This window comes from Somniosus microcephalus, chromosome 26 (assembly GCF_052327205.1).
Source record: "Somniosus microcephalus isolate GS21.2 chromosome 26, FLI_Smic_1.0, whole genome shotgun sequence".
NCBI classification, from domain to species: domain Eukaryota; kingdom Metazoa; phylum Chordata; class Chondrichthyes; order Squaliformes; family Somniosidae; genus Somniosus; species Somniosus microcephalus.
The window spans coordinates 420,727-444,665 of record NC_141012.1 but is presented as its reverse complement, the minus strand read 5'-3'; the positions used below and the strand labels follow the sequence as shown (position 1 = coordinate 444,665).

Sequence of the window (23,939 nt, the reverse complement as noted above, 5' to 3'; positions counted from 1 at the left end):
GGATAAACCATGGAGAAGATTGCACTTAGATTATGCGGGTCCATTCATGGGGAAGATGTTCCTCATAATCATTGATGCACATTCCAAATGGATGGATGTTTATCCTGTAAATTCTGCTTCCGCCACTACTACTATAGACTGCCTACATCGGAGCTTCAGTAATCAAGGGCTGCCGGAGATCGTGGTGAGTGACAATGCCACTTGTTTTGTGAGTACAGAGACAAAAGAGTTCTTGAGAAAAAATGGCATAGTGCAGGTGACCTCGGCTCCATATCATCCGTCCTCGAATGGACTTGCGGAGAGAGCTGTACAAACATTTAAGGAGATGATGAAAGAAAGTGCAGAAGGGAGTTTAGCAGCCAAAGTGTCACGGGTTCTGTTCAGCTACAGAATAACACCTCAATCCACCACAGGACTCTCTCCTGCTGAGCTGTTATTAGGTCGTAGACTACGCTCCACTCTTGACCTTGTCCACCCAGACCTAAAAAGGAAAATGGAAAACAGACAAAACAAACAAAAAGAGAACCATGACAAAAGAACAAAGAGCCGAAGTTTTGGAGAAGGAGATGCGATCCTTACCAGGAATTTCAGTTATGGACCAAAGTGGATTCCTGGCTTCATAGACTCAATGACAGGTCCAGTATCATACAAGGTCATGTTGGGAGATGGTAGGGTAGTACGCAGACATGTAGATCAGATACTTCCCAGACAAGGGGAAATTGAAATGAAGGTTCCAGATGCAATGACTGAAGACAGGGTTGCCCCCAGTTATCCAAGTGCATCTGTGGTGCCACCACCAGGGACAGAGATAATTCCACAGGAACCTATCCGTCAAGAGGAAACCATCGTTGCAGAGTCAGATACTCTGAGCACCGCTCAGGAGCAGCTGGTGGCTTCACCACAAACAAGCAGGGACTTTACTGTTAGATGTTCACAAAGGACTCGCAAGCCACCAGAGAGATTGATACTGAACTGTTAGATTCGTCAAGTATGGAACATGATGAATGGAGACTCCTTATGTGACCCTCAGGAATGGTTGTTTGTTAAGAAATTCATACTGAAATCTTAAGGGGGGAGGGATATAGTAATCTGGGATGTTATGATTAAGGTTATCCACCAGGTGGTGCTATAGCCAATGCTGCTGCTAAGGTCAGAGGTTTGCTTCCTGTTAAGGTCGGAGGTTTGCTTCCTGTATAGGTCAGCACAAGGTGGAATGCCAGGATGCTGATGCAGGCTGTCTGTAAACGTATTTCCCAGTTGTTAATAAAGTACTTGTGTTAATTCTAACATCTAGCCTCTTTGAGTTCCTTGTTCCACTTTCTGGATTTATCACAGGGGCGCAACCCAGTAGCGCCGCCGCTAACCTCCCACGGAATTTGGCAGGAGGCGTGGTCAGCGCCGTGGCCAGGCAAAAAGGCCTTTGCACCTCGTTAGCGCCCCCCATGGGAGGCACAAAGGATTGAGGAATTTCTCCCCCACAGATTCTCCTAATTTTACACAAAGTCACTTAACCCTTGCATTTATATAACTCCTTACCCCTTCTCTCAGATAGGTCTCAACTTTACGCCATATCCCACAACTTCCCTTCCATTTGGGGCAAGCTCCGCCAACACCACCTTAATGAGGCCCAGCTATTATAATCGGCTACTTTTCCACCAGAGTGACAGCATAAAAAGGATATAGAAGCACTGGAGAAAGTGCAAGAAAGTTTCTGTGTTGTAGACTCGATGTAATTCTATGTAACTGTGGTAATCACTGGCTGAATTGTGTGCAAGTATAGAAAATAAGCCATTAGCTGAGAGCGCCAAAAGTTATGATGGAGTCTGTCTCATTTCTAAGATACTTATAGTAGCCACATAAATGGATTTGATCTCATGTACAAGAAGCACACAGTCTCCTCACTCTCATGTAGAAGTGGTACCGTCTCCTTGAAAAGAAAGACTAGCATTTCTATAGCATCTTTCATAGCATCAGGCATCCCAACGCGCTTTACAGCCAATTAAGTACTTTTTGAAGTGTAGTCACTGTTGTAATGTAGAAAATGCGGCAGCCAATTTTTCACAGCAAGAACCCACAAACAGCAATGTGATAATGACCAGATAATCTATTTCAGTGATGTTGTTTGCAGAATAAATATCGGCCAGGACATTGGGAGAACACCCCTGCTCTTTGAATAGTTCCCTGGGATCTTTTACATCTACCTGAGGGGGCAGACAGGGCCTCGGTTTAATGGCTCATCCAAAAGACGGCACCTCCAACAGTGCAGCACTCCCTCAGTACTGCATTGGAGTGTCAGCCTAGATTTTGTGCTCAAGTCTCTAGAGTGGGGCTTGAACCCACGACCTTCTGACGTGAGTGCTCGCATTGATCCAGCTCTTGTATACAATTGCACACAGTTTCCACCGAGATCTACATATCTATCTACAAAACAGAATAGCTGGTAGAAGTTATGAATACTGACTGGAATGATAAAGTTTTATATTATTGAGATTAATGAACAGAAAGCACCCGTGAAAGTAAGAATTCTATACAGTAAAATACAGAGCAAGGGGGACAGTAACACTATAAAGATTCCATAGAGACACTGGGCAACGATACTGTACAAGCTCCATAGGGACACAGAGCAACCACACTGTATAGATTCCACACAGACAAAGGCAGCAACACCGTATATATGCCATGATTCCATACATACACAGAGCAGTGACACCATATAGAATCTACAGAGTCCTAAGCAGTTTGATCTCTGAAGGTGTTAATCCCTCACCATTCTCAGATAGTTCATCAGGCTGGTTCCATGTTGCCAAATCTGTGCAGAGCCACAGGACAAGGATTTGACAGCAATTTCCTGACTACGGTTAAGTTCATGGACGGCAGTGACAATGACATAGACAGCGTCAAACAGGAGTGCGGAGGAGAGCTAGGTGCAAGAGACAGAAGATCACTTCTGGAGAGAGTAAAAAGGGGGTTCATCAAAGTTCAGAAGTAAATTCAATTTGAATGTGGAAAAACTTTATTTGTAAACAATCCCTTTTACTTTAAATTAAAGGTTTAATAAAAAATAATAATTATGCAAAGCAGACATCAATCTTGTTATCCTTGAATGAGATCTTTACCATTTCTTAACTCCTTTATTACACAGAATATCTAAATAAATTCTGCCGAAGACAGAAAGCTGTGGTTTGATCCATTATTAATAATCAGCTAAAATGAACAAAAATATTTCAAAATAATTTTTATTTAACAATTTCAAATTAAGGAAAATCCTCCATCACCAGAGTTGTAGTTTTGAATTAACGCTCACAGAATGAGAGAGAGAGAGACTTCGGGTCTTCACATCAGCCAACCCACAAAAGCAGCTGAGCTGAGAACAGAATTTCAAAGCTGGGCCCGATATGTGAAAACAAGTCATTACACAGGTTTGCCTTGTATCTCAGACACTGGGTAAACGCAACACTCCTTCACTTGTACCAGAGCAATGAAAAAATATACAAGAAAACCAGAAAGCAAAATCCAAATAGTGAAGGCACAAAACGTGCTGCAGTTCAAGGGTCAGCGGGCATTCTAGGGGCAACGCGTGACATGGGCATTCCAGGGGAATCCACTCCCTCTCAGTTAATGCTGAAACTCTCTCTCCCATTCCCTTTCACTTCATGCTATCATTATCCATCTTCCTTCATATCAAAGTGCTGCTCTCAGTTTGTCACATGTACCTCCCAAAGCTCCTATCGACTGCTTCTTCCCTTCTCCCCTTCAGCACCATCCAATTTGCCCTTCCAAATACTGCCATCCTGTCCGTCACTCACTGCCATCCTGTCCGTCAGTCTCTGCCATCCTGTCCGTCAGTCTCTGCCATCCTGTCCGTCAGTCACTGCCATCCTGTCCGTCAGTCACTGCCATCCTGTCCGTCAGTCTCTGCCACCCTGTCCGTCACTCACTCACTGCCATCCTGTCCGTCAGTCTCTGCCATCCTGTCCGTCACTCACTGCCATCCTGTCCGTCACTCACTGCCATCCTGTCCGTCACTCACTGCCATCCTGTCCGTCACTCACTGCCATCCTGTCCGTCACTCACTGCCATCCTGTCCGTCAGTCAGTCACTGCCACCCTGTCCGTCAGTCACTCACTGCCATCCTGTCCGTCACTCACTGCCATCCTGTCCGTCACTCACTGCCATCCTGTCCGTCAGTCACTCACTGCCACCCTGTCCGTCAGTCACTCACTGCCACCCTGTCCGTCAGTCACTCACTGCCATCCTGTCCGTCACTCACTGCCATCCTGTCCGTCACTCACTGCCATCCTGTCCGTCACTCACTGCCATCCTGTCCGTCAGTCAGTCACTGCCACCCTGTCCGTCAGTCACTCACTGCCATCCTGTCCGTCACTCACTGCCATCCTGTCCGTCACTCACTGCCATCCTGTCCGTCAGTCACTCACTGCCACCCTGTCCGTCAGTCACTCACTGCCATCCTGTCCGTCAGTCTCTGCCATCCTGTCCGTCACTCACTGCCATCCTGTCCGTCACTCACTGCCATCCTGTCCGTCACTCACTGCCATCCTGTCCGTCACTCACTGCCATCCTGCCCGTCAGTCTCTACCATCCTGCCCCTTTATCACTGGCATCACTGGGCGAAGACAAGGTGCTAGTGGCACTAAAATTTTGGGGAAAATTTCACCACTTCGTTCCTACCCTGATCAGGCCGACGCCTTTCTATATGCAAATTGAGGTCCTATGATGTCCGATTGCCAACCTGGGTGGAAAGGGTGCTAAAAAGGTAATTTTATAATTATTTTTGTGGGATCAAGAGGAGGGGTAATGTGGGCTGCTGTCATACTGGGTCCCCACGCCCCCCCACACCACACAAACAGCTGTGCCACATCCCCCCACCTCCCGGTGAGCATCCTATTGGCCCTCACCGCCTGCCAGCCCTATGGTAATGCGACCCGTAAAGAAGAATGGACCAGGCCTCCTGTTGTCACTATCAAGTGGCTGGTGATAATTAAAATCTACTACACCATCTTCTCAATTCCTCCTCCCCTCCTCATAGAGGACTGAGAGTTGGCTGATGGGGCAGTAATTGGCCGGATTGGATTTTTCCTACTTTTAGTGGACAGGATATACCTGGACAATTTTCCAATTTGTCAGGTAGCTGCCAGTGTTGTACCTGTACTGGAACAGCTTGGCTAGAGGCGTGGCTAGTTCTAGAGCACAAATCTTCAGCACTGCAGCCGGGATGTTGTCGGGGCCTACAGCCTTTGCTGTATCCAGTGCGCTCAGCCATTTCTTGATATCACGTGGTACTTTATCAAATGCCTTTTGAAAAGTCCAGCATAAACCTTATCATTTTTAGCATGGGATGTTTCTATTTGATTTTTTTGAGTTAGGAATTCGTTTTAGGTTTCAGACTCAATCCAAGATACCAGCCTCACTGCTGCACCAAGATATTACTTGGTGATTAGCCTGTAACAGTGAGCATCATGGGCCCAAGATAAAGAATATCATCAAATCAAACAATCACCCTCCTGCAGCAAAAGCTGAGCTGGAGATTTTCATTCATTCTTTCAGCAGTATCAAAGAAAACGCTTGATAAGAAAATCAGAAATACATAAGTTATTGCATATATGGAATAAATACATAAACACCACACATATATGTTTATTAATTCATTTCAAATGTCATATTTCTTTATGTATTAGACTGTTACCTGGTTCAATTTGTTTTAAGCCAGATACTTACTGCTGCTCCAGGATAAGCAGAGTGTGCACAGTTTTCCTGCCAGGATTTGTTCAGACTGTAGGCAAAGTCATTGTAGTGTGGATGGTCTGGGTTAGTGATGGAAAATCCCAGTATATTCACATGATCTTCATCTAGTCCCTCAAATTGGAGAAGGGGAAACTCCTAAAGTCAAGAGGGAGCCAAAAAACTTAGATTTATTTTCAAATTCCTCCTTTACTGTCAATTATCTCTCCTCTCCTCTTAGAGACAGGTCATCCTCCAACATCGAACCCAACTATCGCTTCTTCAAATGTAAACTGTGACAAGCTAGCCAGCCATTTGACTATGAAGCCCAATCTTGCATCTTCCGATGTCCGCACAGAAGCATTTCCAGCATGGGTCACTGGACAGTGATCAAGAGCTGGAACCCAGGCTGATTCCCATTCCGAATGCACAGACGTTGAGGCCAACAGTAACCCGCCCGCCCCACCGGCCCGCCCCGCCCCCCCACCATGTCACCCTTGATCCTTGATCTTCCTGGTCTGTGCAGTGAAATAATCAGCTGTCCCAATTGGGAGCTGAAACCTTGATTTAAAAAACATCCATTATATGAATCAATCTCTGACCAGGACAGTCGAAGTTCATCCATGGGTCATTTGCAGAAACTGCTCCTAAATTTAACAGCCATCTATGATGATGATGTCTTCAGACCTATCCTGGAAGTTGGTATTTCTAACTTTCTCCCACCTGCACCACCAATCCCCCCTCCCCCACTCCCCCTCCCCCACTCCCCCTCCCCCACTCCCCCTCTCCCTCCCCCCTCCCCCCACTCCCCCTCCCCCACTCCCCCTCTCCCTCCCTCCCTCCCCCCTCTCTCTCTCTCCCTCCCCTCTCCCACCTCCCTCCCCTCTCCCACCTCCCTCCCTCCCTCCCCTCTCCCTCCCCTCTCCCACCTCCCTCCCTCCCCCCTCCCTCCCCCCTCTCTCTCTCTCTCTCCCTCCCCTCTCCCACCTCGCTCCCTCTCCCCTCCCCCTCTCTCTCTCCCTTCCCTCTCCCACCTCGCTCCCTCTCCCCTCCCTCCCCCCTCTCTCTCTCTCTCTCTCCTCCCCTCTCCCACCTCGCTCCCTCTCCCCCCCTCCCTCTCCCCCTCTCTCCCTCTCCCCCCCTCCCTCTCCCCCTCTCTCTCTCTCTCCCTGCCCTCTCCCACCTCGCTCCCTCTCCCCTCCCTCCCTCCCTCCCTCCCCCCTCTCTCTCTCTCTCTCCCTCCCCTCTCCCACCTCGCTCCCTCTCCCCCCTCCCTCTCCCCCTCTCTCTCTCTCCCTCCCACCTCGCTCCCTCTCCCTCCCTCCCTCTCCCCCTCTCTCTCTCTCCCTGCCCTCTCCCACCTCGCTCCCTCTCCCCTCCCTCTCTCTCTCTCTCCCCTCCTCACTCCCTCTCCCCCCCTCCCTCTCCCCCTCTCTCTCTCTCCCTGCCCTCTCCCACCTCGCTCCCTCTCCCCTCCCTCCCTCTCCCCCTCTCTATCTCTCCATCCCCCACCTGCCTCGCTCCCTCCCTCCCCCATCTCCCCCTCTCTCTTTCTCCCTCCCCCACCTGCCTCGCTCCCTCCCTCCCTCCCCCCTCTCCCCCTCTCCCCCACCTCGCTCCCTCTCCCCTCCCTCCCTCTCCCCCTCTCTCTCTCTCCCTCCCCCACCTGCCTCGCTCCCTCCCCCCTCTCCACCCTCTCTCTCTCTCCCTCCCCTCTCCCACCTTGCTCCCTCCCCCCTCTCCCCCTCTCTCTCTCCCTCCTCTCCCACCTCGCTCCCTCTCTCCTCCCTCTCTCCCCCCTCTCCCACTTCGTCCCTCTCCCCTCCCTCCCTCCCCCTCCCCTCCCTCCCTCCCTCCCCCTCTCTCTCCCCTCTCCCACCTCGCTCCCTCTCCCCCGTCCCCTCTCCTTCCCCCTCTCTCTCCCCCTCCCCTCTCTCCTCCTCCCCTCTCCCTCCCCTCTCCCACCTCGCTCCCTCTCCCCCGTCCCCTCTCCTTCCCCTCTCCCCTCTCCCTTCCCCTCTCCTTCCCTCCCCTTTCTCTCTCCCCCCTCCCTCCCCGCTCCCTTTTCCCCTTTCCCCCTCTCCCTCCCCCTCCGCTCCCCTCTCTCTTTCCCTCCCCTCCCTCTCTCTCCCCTCTCCCTCCCCCCTCTCCCTCCCTTCTCTCTCCCCCTCCCCCTCTCTCTCCCCTTCCCCTCCCCTCTCTCTATCCCTCCCCCTCCCCTCTCTCTACCCCTTCCTCCTCTCTCCCTCCGCTCTCCCCCTCCCCCTCTCCCTACCCTCTCCTTCCACCCCCTCTCCCTCCCCTCTCTCTCCCCCTTCCTCCCCTCTCCTTCCATCCCCTTTCTCTCTCCCCTGCCCCCTCTCTCTCTATCCTTCCTCTCGCCCCCTCCTCCCTCCCCCCCAGTCCTGGGTGTTCGAATATATTCCAGTGATTTGCGGAGAATGCTAAATGAAGAAAGATTGCTGACCTTTTAGGGTTTTCTTTGTTCTTCATACAGCAAGCATTGTCCACACCATCATTACCACCTAGTCATCCTGCAAAGGGTTCATCCTTTTAGATTTTTATTTTGCTTCTACATTTTAGTGAGTAATCAAAATGAAGTAACTCCAGGGTCAGGGTTTTTTATACAGCCAGGAGTAGAGCAATACTAGCCTTCTGATGAAGGGTCATCGACCTGAAACGCTAACTCTGTTTCTCTCTCCACAGATGCTGCCTGACCTGCTGAGTATTTCCAGCATTTTCTGTTTTTATTTGTACAGCAATACTACTTGGGTCAATGTTGCCTGATGTTACCTGAGATCAGCAGATACTGATATTGAAAACATCACAAGGTGGTGTCAACCCCTGCGGTTTCCCTGGACTCGACTCCAGCAGTGTGTAAAATGCTTCTGCACTGAAGAATGAATGGGTCTGTACTAGCTAGATAATCTTTACCGTTGCTTGGCATTACTTTACCAGAGATGTGAAGATGTAGTTGTAGAAGGCAGATGTCATTCCTAACTCCATGGCCTGGAAAACAAGTTAAAACGTGCAAATTACCAGCATCCAATCGCACAGCTTTTAGAATTCACAATGTTCTGTTAAATATAATCTGAGGAGTTGTGAATGGCACTGAACATTGTGCAATCATCAGAGAACATCCCCACTTCTGACCTTATGATGGAGGGAAGGTCATTGATGAAGCAGCTGAAGATGGTTGGGCCTAGGACGCTGCCCTGAGGAACTCCTGCAGTGATGTCCTGGGGCTGAGATGATTGGCCTCCAACAATCTTCCTTTGTGCTAGGTATGACCCCAGCCAGTGGAGAGTTATCCCCCTGATTCCCATTGACTTCAATTTTACTAGGGCTCCTAGATGAAGGAGATTAGGCCTATATTCCCTAGAATTTAGAAGAATGAAATTCTTACAGGGCTTGACAGGGTAAATGCTGGGAGGATGTTTCCCCCTGGCTGGGGTGTCTAGAACTAGGGGTCACAGTCTCAGAATAAGGGGTCGGCCATTTAGGACTGAGATGAGGAGGAATTTCTTCTCTTAAGAGGTTGTGAATCTTTGGAATTCTCTGCCCCAGAGGGCCGAGGATGCTCAGTCGTTAAGTATATTCAAGGCTGAGATCGATAGATTTTTGGATACTAAGGGTACCAAGGAATATGGGATAGTGCAGGAAGGTGGAGTTGAGGTAGAAGATCAGCCATGATCGTACTGGATGGTGGAGCAGGCTCGAAGGGCCGAATGGCCTACTCCTGTTCCTATTTCTTATGTTCTTATGCTGTTGGCATTTTTATGGATTTATATACCTGCACTTTCAATCTCTCTGTTTGTTCACTCCCTTTATTGTTTTTACATTACATGTAAACTCTCATTCATTATTTTTCTTCGCAAAATCTATTACTGCATAGATCAAATTTACCAGGTGAATGTGTCATATTTTCTGGATAGATAAATATTTAGGAATTCTGCTGTAGCTGTTTTTATCTAAACTAATACCTTGACCTACATTGGCTCCCGGTTAAGCAGCGCCTCGATTTCAAAATTCTCATCCTTGTATTCAAATCCCTCCATGGCCTCGCCCCTCCCTATCATTGTAATCTCCTTCAGCCCCACAACCTCCCCGTGATATCTGCGCTCCTCTAATTCTGCCCTCTTGGGGATCCCTGATTGTAATCGCTCAAACTTTGGTGGCTGTGCCTTCTGTTGCCTAGGCCCTAAGCTCTGGAATTCCCTGCCTAAACCTCTCCATCTCTCTACCTCTCTTTTCTCCTTTAAGACGCTCCTTAAAACCTACCTCTGACCAAGCTTTTGGTCACCTGCCCTAATTTATCCTTATGTGGCTCGGTGTCAAATTTTTTGTTTTAAAATACTCCTGTGCAGCGCCTTGGGACGTTTTACTACGTTAAAGGTGCTATATAAATACAAGTTGTTGTTATTGTAATTTAAGGCTGAAAAATGAGATTTTAGCCTCTAACATTCTGGTTTTAATTCACTAATTAAAAACCTGTCTGTTTTAGTCCCTGAGGTGTCTATCCAAACTGAATGACACCTTAGGTTGAATTCATTTGACAGAGTGAAACTATTAGCTTGGATGGTTAAAAAACAATAGAAATCAAAGGGTATTTTACTTTGTTAAATAAAAGGTACAAAAAATTGTGCTTTTGACACCCAAAATGATGGCTTCAGATTGGTAGGTTGTAAAGAGTTTCAGAATGATGTCTTCTAAACCTGAGGAAGTGTGAGTTGGAAAGTTAAGATTGAAGTGTAGCACACTGATGTAACTATTCCAGTCTCTGACAACAGATTTATAAAGCGGCTGCATTACAATACAGAGAAATAAAATACATGCTAAGGTTAGATCAACAAGGATGAGCAGGAGATTCTGAAGACAGAAGATAAAGACTAAGGGCAGTAACTTGCTGAAGAGGTGTTGCTGAGCATCCTACGGAGGTGAAATAGCCAATGTACTAGATGGATGTAGTTTCATGTTATTGCACTTTACCCTCACTATAAATCTACCACTTTATCAGTGACATTGATTAGAAAGTGTAAAACTAATCTTCAGCCATACAGTGCCTTACAGTGATGTTGGACACATTGGAATAGGAGTAAACCATTTAGCCCCTCGAGCCTGTTCCATCATTCAATGAGACCATGGCTGATCTGCGATCTAACTCAATATACCCTCCTTTGTGCTCGGCACGATGTTGAGCTCTTTTTCCGCCGCCTTCGTCTCCGTGCCCACTTCTCTGGCCAGGAGTCTTCCCCCCGCACGACTGACCCTTTCTCCCGCTTGCAGAATTCCCGTTCTACCTGAACCCCTCCCCCTGGCCTCTTACCCTATCTAGATCTTTTCATCGCTAACTGCCGCCGTGACATCGGCCGTCTCCATTTCTCTGCTCCCCTCACTCACTCCAACCTACCTCCCTCTGAACTTGCAGCACTCCATTCTCTTAGATCCAGCCCTGACATTGTCATTAAACCCGCTGACAAGGGTGGTGCTGTTGTTGTTTGGCGAACTGACCTCTACCTAGCGGAAGCTGAACGCCAACTCTCCGACACCTCCTCCTACCTCCACCTGGACCATGACCCCACTACCGAACATCAAACTACCGTTTCCAAGACTGTCACTGACCTCATCTCCTCTGGAGATCTTCCCCCCGCGGCCACCAACCTCATAGTTCTCCAACCCCGCACAGCCCGCTTCTACCTCCTTCCCAAGATCCACAAACAGGACTGCCCTGGTAGACCCATCGTTTCAGCCTGTTCTTGCCCCACGGAACTTATCGCTTCCTATCTCGACTCTATCTTTTCTCCCCTTGTCCAGTCTCTTCCCACCTACATCCGCGACTCTTCGGACGCCCTCCGCCACTTTAACAGTTTCCAGTTTCTTGGCCCCAACCGCTTCCTTTTCACCATGGACGTACAATCCCTCTACACCTCCATCCCCCACCAGGGTGGCCTGAGGGCGCTCCGCTTCTTCCTTGAACAGAGCCCCGACCAGTTCCCATCCACCACCACCCTCCTCCGCCTGGCTGAACTTGTTCTCACATTGAACAACTTCTCCTTTAACTCCACTCATTTCCTCCAAATCAAAGGTGTTGCTATGGGTACCCGCATGGGTCCTAGCTATGCCTGCCTTTTCGTGGGATATGTGGAACACTCTTTGTTCCAGTCCTACTCAGGTCCCCTCCCTCCCCTCTTTTTCCGATACATTGATGACTGTATCGGTACCGTTTCCTGCTCTCGCCCCGAACTAGAGAATTTCACCCACTTTGCCTCCAATTTCCACCCTTCCCTCACCTTCACATGGTCCATCTCTGACTCTTCCCTTCCCTTCCTCGACTTCTCTGTCTCCATCTCTGGGGATAGGTTATCGACCAATATTCACTACAAGCCCACTGACTCCCACAGCTACCTGGACTACACTTCCTCCCACCCCGCCTCCTGTAAGGACTCTATTCCATTCTCCCAGTTTCTCCGTCTCCACTGTATCTGCTCTGATGATGCCACCTTCCACACCAGTGCTTCCGACATGTCTTCCTTTTTCCTCAACCGAGGATTCCCCTCTACCGTGGTTGACACGGCCCTCGACCGTGTCCATTCTATCTCCCGCACTTCTGCCCTCACCCCTGCCCCTCCCTCCTGGAACCACGATAGGGTTCCCCTTGTCCTCACCTTTCACCCCACCAGCCTCCACATTCAACGGATCAGCCTCCGCCATTTCCGCTACCTCCAAAGTGATCCCACCACCAAACGCATCTTCCCCTCCCCTCCCCTTTCAGCATTCCATAGGGACTGCTCCCTCCGAGACACCCTAGTCCACTCCTCTGTCACCCCCAACAGCCCTTCCCCTTTGCCTGGCACCTTCCTGTGCAAGTGCAGGAGATGTAACACCTGCCCCTATACCTCCCCCCTTCCCACTGTCCAGGGCCCCAAACACCCCTTCCAGGTGAAACAGCGATTTACTTGTACTTCTTGCAATCTAGTATACTGTATTCGCTGCTCATGATGTGGTCTCCTCTACATTGGGGAGACCAAACGCAGATTGGGTGACCGCTTTGCGGAACACCTCCGTTCAGTCCGTAAGGGTGACCCCGAGCTTCCGGTCGCCTGTCATTTTAATTCAGCGCTCCATTCCCACTCAGACCTCACCGTCCTTGGCCTCTTGTATTGTTCCACAGAAGCGCAACGTAAACTCGAGGACCAGCACCTCATCTTCCGATTAGGCACTTTGCAGCCTTCCGGACTCAATATCGAGTTCAACAATTTCAGATCATAACCTCAGCCTCCATTACTTTTTTACTTATATTTCTTTCCACCCCTTTGTTTTGGGTTTTCCCCCCCCCCCCTTTCCTTTTTTTTCTCTCTCCCACATGGCAGCTGTCTCTCATTCTGCCAGAACATTTCACACCTAATCTGAGCCGTCTTTTGTCTCCACTGTCCGATCACCATCTCGTCTGGTTTTGAATACCTCTTAATGTCTCTTTACTTCTTTTGTTCTATCGCAGCCCTGCCTTCGATCTGTTTCATTTCCTTTCCAGTTTTGAAAAAGGGTTGAAAAAGTTCGAACCTACCTGCAACTCTGCATCACCTCCCGGGGATTCGTTCCTGGAGATCAGTGGATTGGAGGTCAAGGCCAGAGACTCGGGCGTCGACCACGGGCAACCGCCCAGTCATCCAGCAGAGACTCGAGAATTGAGGGGGAGGCTGTCGAGAGCCAGGCTTGGCTTTCCAGTCAAGGTGGTCCAGCGAAACGGGCTGGCAACAGGTACAGCGCAGACCCTTCCCGGACAGCGGCGGGCTAGAGCCCGAACCGAGCGGCACAGCAAAGGGCCGAGCAGCATCGACGGGGGAGAGAGAGAGAGGGCAGAGCGCACAGGGCGCAGCCGGTGTTCAGGGGCCGAGCAGTGTCGGAGAGAGGGAGAGAGAGACGCACAGAAACCCGCGAGGTGCCGCCATTGCCACGAGGACCGCCGAGAATGGCGTTGGCAGCAGCGCAGGAGAAGCGCGCGAAACCTACAGGGTGCCGCCATTGCCACGAGAACCGCCGGGATTACTCCCAGTGCCACGTGCTAGTAAGTATAGGAATGGGAGGATAGAGCAGATGAATGCGTGGCTAAAGAGTTGGTGTAGGGGGGAGGGTTTTACTTTCCTGGATCACTGGGCCTGCTTCTGGGAAAGGTGGGACTTGTACAAGTCGGACGGGTTGCACCTGAACCAGAGCGGGACAAATATCCTTGCGGGGAGGTTTGCTAGCACTGTTGGGGGGGGTTTAAACTAACTTGGCAGGGGGATGGGATACAGAGGGGAGCTGAAATAGGGGGGGATGTGCTGCCAATTATAGAGAAAAAAACAAGTCAGCTTGGTAGACAGGGCAAATATATAAGGGCAAGGCTGGATGGCATCTATTTTAATGCAAGGAGTCTTGCAAATAAGGTGGATGAACTGAAGGTGTTGATAAACACATGGGAGTATGATATTGTTGCTATCACGGAGACATGGTTGAGGGAAGGGCAAGACTGGCAGCTCAATATTCCGGGGTACAGAATCTTCAGGCGAGACAGAGGGGGAGGTATAAGAGGAGGGGGTGTCGCAATATTAATTAAGGAGTCAATTACTGCAGTAAGGAGGGATGATATATTAGCAGGGTCCTCTAATGAGGCCATATGGGTGGAGCTTAAAAACAAAAAGGGGGCAAGCACTTTGCTGGGAGTGTACTATAGGCCTCCAAACAGTCAGGGGGAGATAGAGGAACAGATATGTAGGCAAATCTCAGAGAAATGTGCAAATAATAGGGTAATAATAATGGGGGATTTCAACTTCCCCAATATTAACTGGGATAGTCAGAGTGTGAAAGGCTCAGAGGGTGTAGAATTCTTAAAGTGCATCCAGGAGAGCTTTTTGAGCCAGCATGTAGAAAGTCCTACAAGAGAGGGGGCGGTACTGGACCTAATTCTAGGGAATGTGGCCGGCCAAGTGGAAAAAGTGCTAGTAGGTGAGCACTTTGGTGATAGTGACCATAATATGGTAAGATTTAAGGTGGCCATGGAAAAGGACATGGGCCGGAAATAAAGGTTCTAAATTGGGGGAAGGCCGATTTTAATAGGATAAGGCAGGATCTGGCCAAAATGGACTGGGATCAGCTACTTGTAGGAAAATCCGCATCGGAGCAATGGGAGACTTTCAGAAGGGAGATTGAGATCATACAATGGCAACATGTTCCCGTAAAGGTCAAGGGTGGTTCCAAAAACCACAGGGAACCTTGGATGTCAGGGGATATACGAGAATGGATTAGGAAAAAAAGGAGGGCTTTTGGTAGATACAAAAGGCTAAAGACGGAGGAAGCCCTAGAGGAGTACAAAAAGTGCAGGGGGATACTTAAAAAAGAAATTAGGAGATCCAGGAGGGGCCATGAAATAACACTGGCAAGCAAAATAAAGGAAAATCCTAAGGTGTTTTATAAGTATATTAAGGGTAAGAGGATAACTAGGGAAAAAATAGGGCCCATTAGGGACAAAAGTGGCAATCTGTGTGTGGAGCCGGAAGATGTAGGAGGGGCTCTAATGAATTTTTGCATCTGTTTTCACTATGGAGAAGGACGATGTAGACATAGAAATAGGGCGGGGGGACTGTGATATGCTCGAACATATTAACATCGAGAGGGAGGAGGTATTGGCGGTTTTAGCTGGCCTAAAAATGGATAAATCCCAGGCCCGGATGAAATGTATCCCAGGCTGCTGTGTGAGGCAAAGGAGGAGATTGCGGGGGCTCTAACACATATATTCAGGACCTCTCTGGCCACAGGGGATGTGCCAGAGGACTGGAGAACCGCTAATGTAGTACCATTATTCAAGAAGGGTAGTAGGGAAAAACCGGGGAACTACAGGCCAGTGAGCCTAACATCAGTGGTAGGAAAATTATTGGAAAAAATCCTGAGGGACAAAATTTGTCTCCACTTGGAGAGGCAAGGATTAATCAGGGATAGTCAACATGGCTTTGTCAAGGGAAGATCATGTCTGACTAATTTGATTGAATTTTTTGAGGGGGTGACTAGGTGTGTGGATGAGGGTAACGCAGTGGATGTGGTATACATGGATTTCAGTAAGGCCTTCGATAAAGTCCCGCACAGGAGACTGGTCAAGAAGGTAAGAGCCCATGGAATCCAGGGTGCCTTGGCACATTGGATACAAAACTGGCTTAGTGGCAGAAGGCAGAGGGTGATGGTCGAAGGTTGTTTTTGTGACTGGAAGCCTGTGGCCAGTGGGGTACCACAGGGATCGGTGCTGGGTCCCTTGCTGTTTGTGGTCTACATTAATGACTTGGATATGAATGTAAAGGGTATGATCAGTAAGTTCGCGGATGATACAAAAATTGGTAGGGTGGTAAATAGCGAGGAGGGTAGCCTCAGTCTGCAGGACGATATAGATGGGTTGGTCAGATGGGCGGAACAGTGGCAAATGGAATTTAACCCGGAAAAGTGCGAGGTGATGCACTTTGGGGGGACTAACAAGGCAAAGGAATACACAATGAATGGAAAGACCCTAGGCAAGACGGAGGGTCAGAGGGATCTGGGTGTGCAAGTACACAGATCCCTGAAGGCGGCGGAACAGGTGGATAAGGTGGTAAAAAAGGCATATGGGATACTTGCCTTCATTAGCCGAGGCAGTGAATATAAGAGCAAGGAGGTTATGATGGAGCTGTATAAAACACTGGTTAGGCCACAGCTGGAATATTGTGTGCAGTTCTGGTCGCCACACTACAGGAAGGATGTGATCGCGTTAGAGAGGGTGCAGAGGAGGTTCACCAGGATGTTACCAGGGCTGGAGCGCTTCAGCTATGAAGAGAGACTGGGCAGGTTGGGTTTGTTTTCCTTGGAGCTGAGGAGGCTGAGGGGGGACATGATTGAGGTGTACAAAATTATGAGGGGCATAGATAGGATGGATGCTGAGGAGCTTTTTCCCTTAGTAGAGGGGTCAATAACTAGGGGGCATAGATTCAAGGTAAAGGGCGGGAGGTTTAGAGGGGATTTGAGAAATAACTTTTTCACCCAGAGGGTGGTTGGAGTCTGGAACTCACTGCCTGAAAGGGTTGTGGAGGCAGAAACCCTCACAACATTTAAGAAGCATTTGGATGTGCACTTGAAATGCCATAGCATACAAGGCTACGGGCCAAATGCTGGAATATGGGATTAGATTAGACAGGGCTTGATGGCCGGCGCGGACACGATGGGCCGAAGGGCCTCTATCCGTGCTGTATTACTCTATGACTCTATGAGCGGCGTTGGCAGCAGCGGGGGAGGAAGGAAAGCGCGGGAGACGCCATTTTTGTAGTGTATGTACCTTTAAGAGAGAAATGTTGAGGCTGCCGTGGAACACGAATGGAGACCGAACCAATCTGAGAAACACATGACTTTTTATTACATTCTCTTGAGAGATGGCTGCTCCAGCTCCTCGCTCTGCTAAAACCGGAAGCTGAATGAGGGCGACACCCACGCTTTTATATACACACTGAGGGCGACGCCCACTCCTTTGATATGCCTTAAAGGCAGCATGCCTCTTAAAGGCAAGGTGCCTGATTTACTGTCCACGGACGGAAAAGTGGATTGCGCCCGTTTAGGTGGCGATCCGCCACACAGCTCCCCCCAGAATCCGCTTAGGAAGTGTGGACGAGATGGTGCGGCGGTCTAATGGGCCGGCCGAAGTGGCTCTTGTAGGACGCCGGTGGACGTGGAATGGCCAGGCGTGGAGCAGCCGAGTGTACTGGCTTGAGGGCAGGTCGGCCGCGTGGCGGTGGACGAGCTACTGGGACCTGCTCACCGGGCTCCGAGTGTGCTGGCTTAAGTCGGTCAACCGACACTTTTTCAGTCCTGTCGCCCACTTGTAGGGCAAAAAATTTGTCCCCAGCCTGTAGCACTTTGTAGGGCCCGTCGTACGGGGGTTGAAGAGGGCCACGGTGAGCGTCGTGCCGGACGAAAACAAACCGTGCCTGGTGCAGGCTTAGCGGGACATGTGAGGCGGATTCGCCGTGCCGGGCAATGGGCACCGGGGCGAACTGTAGCGCCGGTGAGGCAAAGTCGTGGTGTTGCTGGTCGGCTGACCAGGGTGTCGTGGCAGTGGGCAGGAACTCGCCGGGTACGCGCAGCAGCTGGCCGTACACGAGCTCTGCTGCCGATGCGTGGAGACCTTCTTTAACCGCAGAGCGCAGGCCGAGGAGGACCCACAGGAGTCGGTCAGTCCAGGCGCCGTCCTGGAGGCTGGCTCGAAGAGATGCCTTCAAGGATCTGTGGAACCGCTCACACAGTCCGTTGGCTTGGGGGTGGTACGCTGTGGTGCGATGAATGGTCACCCCGAGATTGCATGCGATGGCGGTCCAAAGTTCAGAGGTAAATTGCGGACCTCTGTCCGACGTCATGTCGGAGGGGACGCCGAACCGTGCGACCCAGGTGCTGACGAAGGCTCTGGCGATGTCGGCGGTGGTGGTAGAGGTCAGTGGAATTGCCTCGGGCCAGCGCGTGGTGCGGTCGACAATTGTCAGCAAGCGCGTGCAGCCTTGCGATGGCGGCAGGGGCCCGACGATGTCCACGTGGATGTGGTCGAATCTACGTGAAGTGACAGTGAACTCCTCGAGGGGTGCTTTCGTGTGTTGCTGCACCTTGGCCTGTTGGCAGGCTAGGCAGGAGTTGGCCCAAGTACGCACATCCTTGCGAAGGCCGCGCCAGACAAAGCGGTTGGCTACCAATTTGATGGATGCGCGGGCGCCGGGGTGGGAGAAGTTGTGGAGAATCTCGAATACCCGGCGGCGCCAGGACACGAGGACGATGGGCCGAGGTTGAGATAGGGATATGTCGCACTGGACCGTGACTGCGGTCGGGCCGCAGGCGACATCGGCCAGACGTAGCCCTGGTAGGTTGGTAGGTGTGGAGAGCAGATCAGGGTCCGTGAGCTGGTCTGCTGCGAGTTGAGCGTAGTCGACTGCCAGATGTGCGGCGTGGATGGCGGGGCGGGAGAGGCAGTCGGCTACCACGTTGTCTTGGCCAGAGACATGTTGGATGTCCGTGGTGAACTCGGACACTGCCACGAGCTGGCGCTGCTGCCTGGCGGACCAGGGGTCGGTTGTCTTTGCCATTGCGAATGTCAAGGGTTTGTGGTCGACAAACGCAGTGAAGGGGTGACCCTCCAGCAAAAACCGAAAATGGCGGACCGCCAGGTACAGCGTGAGAAGCTCACGGTCAAAGGTGCTGTACTTGACCTCCGGGGGGCGTAATTGGCGGCTGAAGAAGGCAAGTGGTTGCCAGGCGCTGTCAACCCACTGCTCATACACGGCGCCGACCGCGTGGTCGGTGGTGTCCGTGGTGAGCGCTACTCTGGCATTGGGCCATGGGTGCGCGAGCAGGGTGGCGTCGGCGAGCGCGGTCTTGCGGGAGTTGAAGGCGGCTGATACGTCTGCCGTCCATTCGACCGCCATCTTGCCGCTCCTGCCCCGGAGGGCTTCAGACAGAGGCCTCATGAGGGACGCCGCTTTGGGAATGAAGCGGTTGTAGAAGTTCACCATCCCGAGGAACTCCTGGAGTCCTTTGATGGTGGTGGGGCGGGGAAATTGCTGGACGGCCTGCACCTTGGTGGGCAGGGGAATGGCCCCAGCATGAGTAATGTTGTGGCCGAGGAAATCGATCTTGTCCAGGCCGAACTGGCACTTGGCTGGGCTGAGAATGAGCCCGTGGTCGCTAAGGCGCCCGAACAGGATGCGAAGATGTTCGAGGTGTTCCTGCTTGGAGGAACTGGCTACCAGGATGTCGTCCAGGTAGACGAACAGGAACTTCAGGTCCCGAAGGACGGAGTCCATGAGCCGTTGGAATGCCTGGGCCACGTTTTTAAGGCCGAAGGGCATCCGCAGGAACTCGAAAAGCCCGAAGGGGGTGATTGCGGCCGTCTTGGGGACGTCCGCGGGGTGGACAGGGACTTGGTGGTAGCCGCGCACCAGGTCGGCTTTAGAAAAGACTGAGTGGCCAGCCAGTCTAGCCGAGAAGTCCTGAATATGCGGCACGGGGTACCGATCAGGGGTGGTGGCATCGTTGAGGCGGCGGTAATCCCCACAGGGGCGCCAACCCCCGCCTGGTTTGGGGGCGATGTGGAGTGGGGAGGCCCAGGGACTGTTGGAGCGGCGAATGATGCCGAGCTGTTCCATAGTGGCAAACTCGGTCCGCGCAATCTCCAGTTTGGCCGGGTCCAGCCTGCGGGCGTGGGCATACACTGGGGGGCCTGTAGTGGGGATGAAGTGTTCCACCCCGTGTTTGGCGACCTCCGCAGAGAAGGTCAGGTTGGTGAGGGCCGGAAATTCGGCCAGAAGCGCCGAGTAGTCATCCGTAGCCCGGGCGTGGCACTGTGACGCCATGTCGGCGGGTTGACGGGGGGCCATGGCGCCCAGGATGGGGGACATGGTGTTCATGTCCACGAGGTGGTATCGAGGGATGTCTACCAGTAGGCCATGTGCGCACAGGAAATCTGCGCCGATGAGGGGGGAGAGTACCTTGGCAGTAATGAACTCCCATCGGTAGCAGCAACCAGCAAGGTCGAGGGTGACTGTGCGGGTGCCGTACGTCCGGATGTCCAAACCGTTGGCAGCAGCCAGCGCCTGTCCTCGTTCGCCCTTTTGGATGTCGAGGGCGGAGGACGGGATAATGCTGTGCTGAGCTCCAGTGTCGCACAGGAACCGACGGCCGGTTTTGTCATCCGTGACGTACAGCAGGGAACCCGCGTGGCCCACGGCCATCGTGGGGGCTGGTACGGGGGCGGACTTAAAGGAGCAGGGAGGTGTGCACCGTTGTGCCCTGGTGCCAAACCGTGCGTGGTAGTTACAGTAGCCCGGGTTTGTGGGGCGCGAAGGCCCCGTAGGCCCTGTGGCTGGGCCTTGTGGCCACGTGGTGGCCGGTGAGGGGCGCGCCCAGGCTGTGGCTGCCAGGTCCGGAGCGACGTCGCGGCTGGAGTGAGCAGACAGCAGCTTGTCGGCCTCGTCGGCCAGGGCTTCTAGGTCCGTGAGGCCGGTGTGGTAAACCACTGTTATTGTATATTGTTACCTCTGGGTGGCGCTGTGTACCAAGGCATGCCTCAGCTGACTCCGCCCACATGACCAGGTATAAAGGTGGGGGTTTCGCCGACTCACTTCCCTCTTGGAACCAGCCACCCACGAGAGGCATGCTCTGTTCTCTAGTTAATAAAAGCCTTTTCATCACCTTCCTGATTCATCGTCTTTTATGGAGTAATTGATAAGCGTATCAATTTTATTAACTAGAAGTAAAATGGCGACACCTGAACAGCAACAACAGCAGGCGTTGCTGCGAGCCCTCAGACCGGCATGCCTGGACCTCGACCCTCAAGCAGCGGGTTCATCAACCAATTTCGAACACTGGCTGAGCTGCTTTGAATCCTTCCTAGGAGCCTCCGCCGTGACATCGGAGGAGAACAAACTAAAAGTTTTGACCGCCCAGGTGAGCCCTCAAGTATATACGCTCATCCGGGACGCTGCTACGTACACAGCGGCCCTCGAACTACTAAAAGGGCAATACACGCGCCGAGTGAACACGATTTACGCCAGACACCTCTTGGGATCCCGCAGGCAGCAACCGGGGGAATCGGTAGAGGCATTTTTACGGGCGTTACAGACACTCTGCAGAGACTGCGACTGTAAGGAGGTAACGGCTGCGGGGCACGCAGAGGGACTTACTTGTGATGCCTTCGTCAGGGGCCTCCAGTCCGACTACTCCCGGCAGAGACTGCTCGAAAGCAAGGAGCTCGACCTGAAGACGGCCGTAGCCCTTGCGCTCTCGCTAGATGCGGCCCACCGAAACCTCGAAGCATACCCACGTAACGGCGCCGCGCCATGGCCATCGCGACCGTGGGACATGGGACCGCCGCCCCCGGCACCAACTGCTGCAGCGATGTCCCGAAATCAACTGGGACAGCCGCCCCCGGTAAGAACCGCAGCGATGCCCCGTAACCAGGCCCAAAAATGCTATTTCTGTGGCCAGTTAAAACACCCTAGAGCGCACTGCCCGGCTAAGACCGCTACCTGCTCGGGCTGCGGGAAAAAAGGCCATTACGCCAATGCCTGCAGGGGGAAACCAGCGAACGCCAGCAGCGCCGCGTGCGAACCATGGGGGCAGCCATCTTATCCGCCATTTTGTGCACCTCCGACCGCATGGCCGCCGCCATTTTATCCGCCGCACTCAACCGCCACTTCGTCTCCGGACTCGACCACCGTCTCGTTGGACGACCATACCGACTCACTAAGCCATACACTGGCCTCCGTTACGCTGGATCAAGCCCTCCCTCATCATCTATCCAGCTCCATGATGGATATCACGGTGAACGGCCGCGCCACCACTTGCCTAATCGACAGCGGGAGCACAGAGAGTTTTATTCACCCAGACACGGTACGTAGCCACTCCCTCACGGTCCTGCCAACGCGCCATCGGATTTCTATGGCGTCCAAGTCCCATTCAATGGACGTCGGCGGCTACTGTGTGGTGACCCTTTCGGTTGGGGGCACAATATAAAAATTTTAAACTTCTAGTCCTGCCCCGTCTCTGCGCTGCCGTGCTGCTAGGGTTGGATTTTCAGTGCCACCTTAAAAGTGTCACATTAGCATACGGTGGACCCCTCCCCCCACTCACAGTCTGCAACCAACACCTTTTAAATCGCCCGCCGCAAACCACCTGCAGCCTTTCCACACTAAAAGCCCCCCCGCCTCCCTTGTTCGCTAACCTCACCCACGACTGTAAACCCATCGCTACCAAGAACAGGCGGTACAGCGCCGGGGACAGAGCTTTCATTAGCTCTGAGGTGGAGCGGCTCTTGAAGGAGGGCATTATCGAAGGGAGCACTAGCCCCTGGCGAGCCCAGGTTGTAGTCGTTAAAACCACTGATAAACGCCGCCTGGTCATTGACTACAGCCAAACCATAAACCGGTACACTCAGCTGGACGCATACCCCCTTCCTCGCATATAAGAACATAAGAACATAAGAACATAAGAAATAGGAGCAGGAGTAGGCCAATCGGCCCCTCGAGCCTGCTCCACCATTCAATAAGATCATGGCTGATCTGATCCTAACCTCAAATCTTCTATCACTCTGCATCCACCCGAACCCATGTGATCTCCCGGGAGAGGCGAAAAACCAGATAAAGACCCAATGGCCAATTTGGGAGAAAAAAATCTGGGAAATTCCTCTCCGACCCATCTAGGCGATCGAAATTCTTCCAGGAGATCACTCTGTCCCTATATTTTCTACAGTACTTACCTTCTGTAAAGGCGATCTCCACCCCAGCCAGGAACAGGAATAAAACCATCTCCTGAAATCTAACAGAATTAGAACACAGTAGGAGCAGAACAAGGCTACACGGCCCCTGGGCCCGCTCCACTACCCACAGGGCCATGACCATTCCGAACCCAGACTCATGTCCAATTTCCTGCCCGCTCCCCGTAACCCTTTATTCCCTTTACTTCTAGGAAACTATCTATTTCTGTTTTAAATTTATTTAATGATGTAGCTTCCACAGCTTTCTGGGGCAGCAAATTCCACAAACCTACCACCCTCTGAGTGAAGAAGTTTCTCCTCATCTCAGTTTTGAATGAGCAGCCCCTTATTTTAAGATTATGCCCCCTAGTTCTAGTTTCACCCATCATTGGGAACATCCTCACCGCATCCACCCGATCAAGCCCCTTCACAATCTTATATGTTTCAATAAGATCGCCTCTCATTCTTCTGAACTCCAATGAGTAGAGTCCCAATCTACTCAACCTCTCCTCATATGACCACCCCCTCATCCCCGGGATTAACCGAGTGAACCTTCTTTGTACTGACTCGAGAGCAAGTATGTCTTTTCTTAAGTATGGACACCAAAACTGTATGCAGTATTCCAGGTGCGGCCTCACCAATACCTTGTACAACTGCAGCAATACCTCCCTGTTTTTATATTCCAACCCCCTAGCAATAAAAGCCAACATTCCATTGGCCTTCTTGATCACTTGCTGCACCTGCATACTAACTTTTTGAGTTTCGTGCACCAGGACCCCCAGATCCCTTTGTACTACAGTACTTTCCAGTTTCTTGCCATTAAGATAATAACTTGCTCTATGATTTTTCCTGCCAAAGTGCATAACTTCACACTTTCCAGTATTGTATTCCATCTGCCAAATCTCTGCCCACTTACTTA

At 51.6% G+C, this 23,939-nt stretch overlaps 1 protein-coding gene across 1 annotated transcript in view; it reads right to left on the bottom strand.

The window, feature by feature from the left end:
- The window catches only part of LOC147100180 (glutamate receptor ionotropic, kainate 4-like), a 336,084-nt gene that overhangs the window by 95,902 nt on the left and 216,243 nt on the right, over positions 1-23,939 (bottom strand). Inside the window, exons 10-12 of the mRNA XM_085967594.1 lie at positions 8,695-8,748; positions 5,737-5,898; positions 2,768-2,920 (exon numbers count right to left, since the gene is read on the bottom strand). Coding sequence (XP_085823720.1) covers positions 2,768-2,920; positions 5,737-5,898; positions 8,695-8,748 — 369 coding nt within the window. The remainder of the gene's footprint in view (positions 1-2,767; positions 2,921-5,736; positions 5,899-8,694; positions 8,749-23,939) is intronic.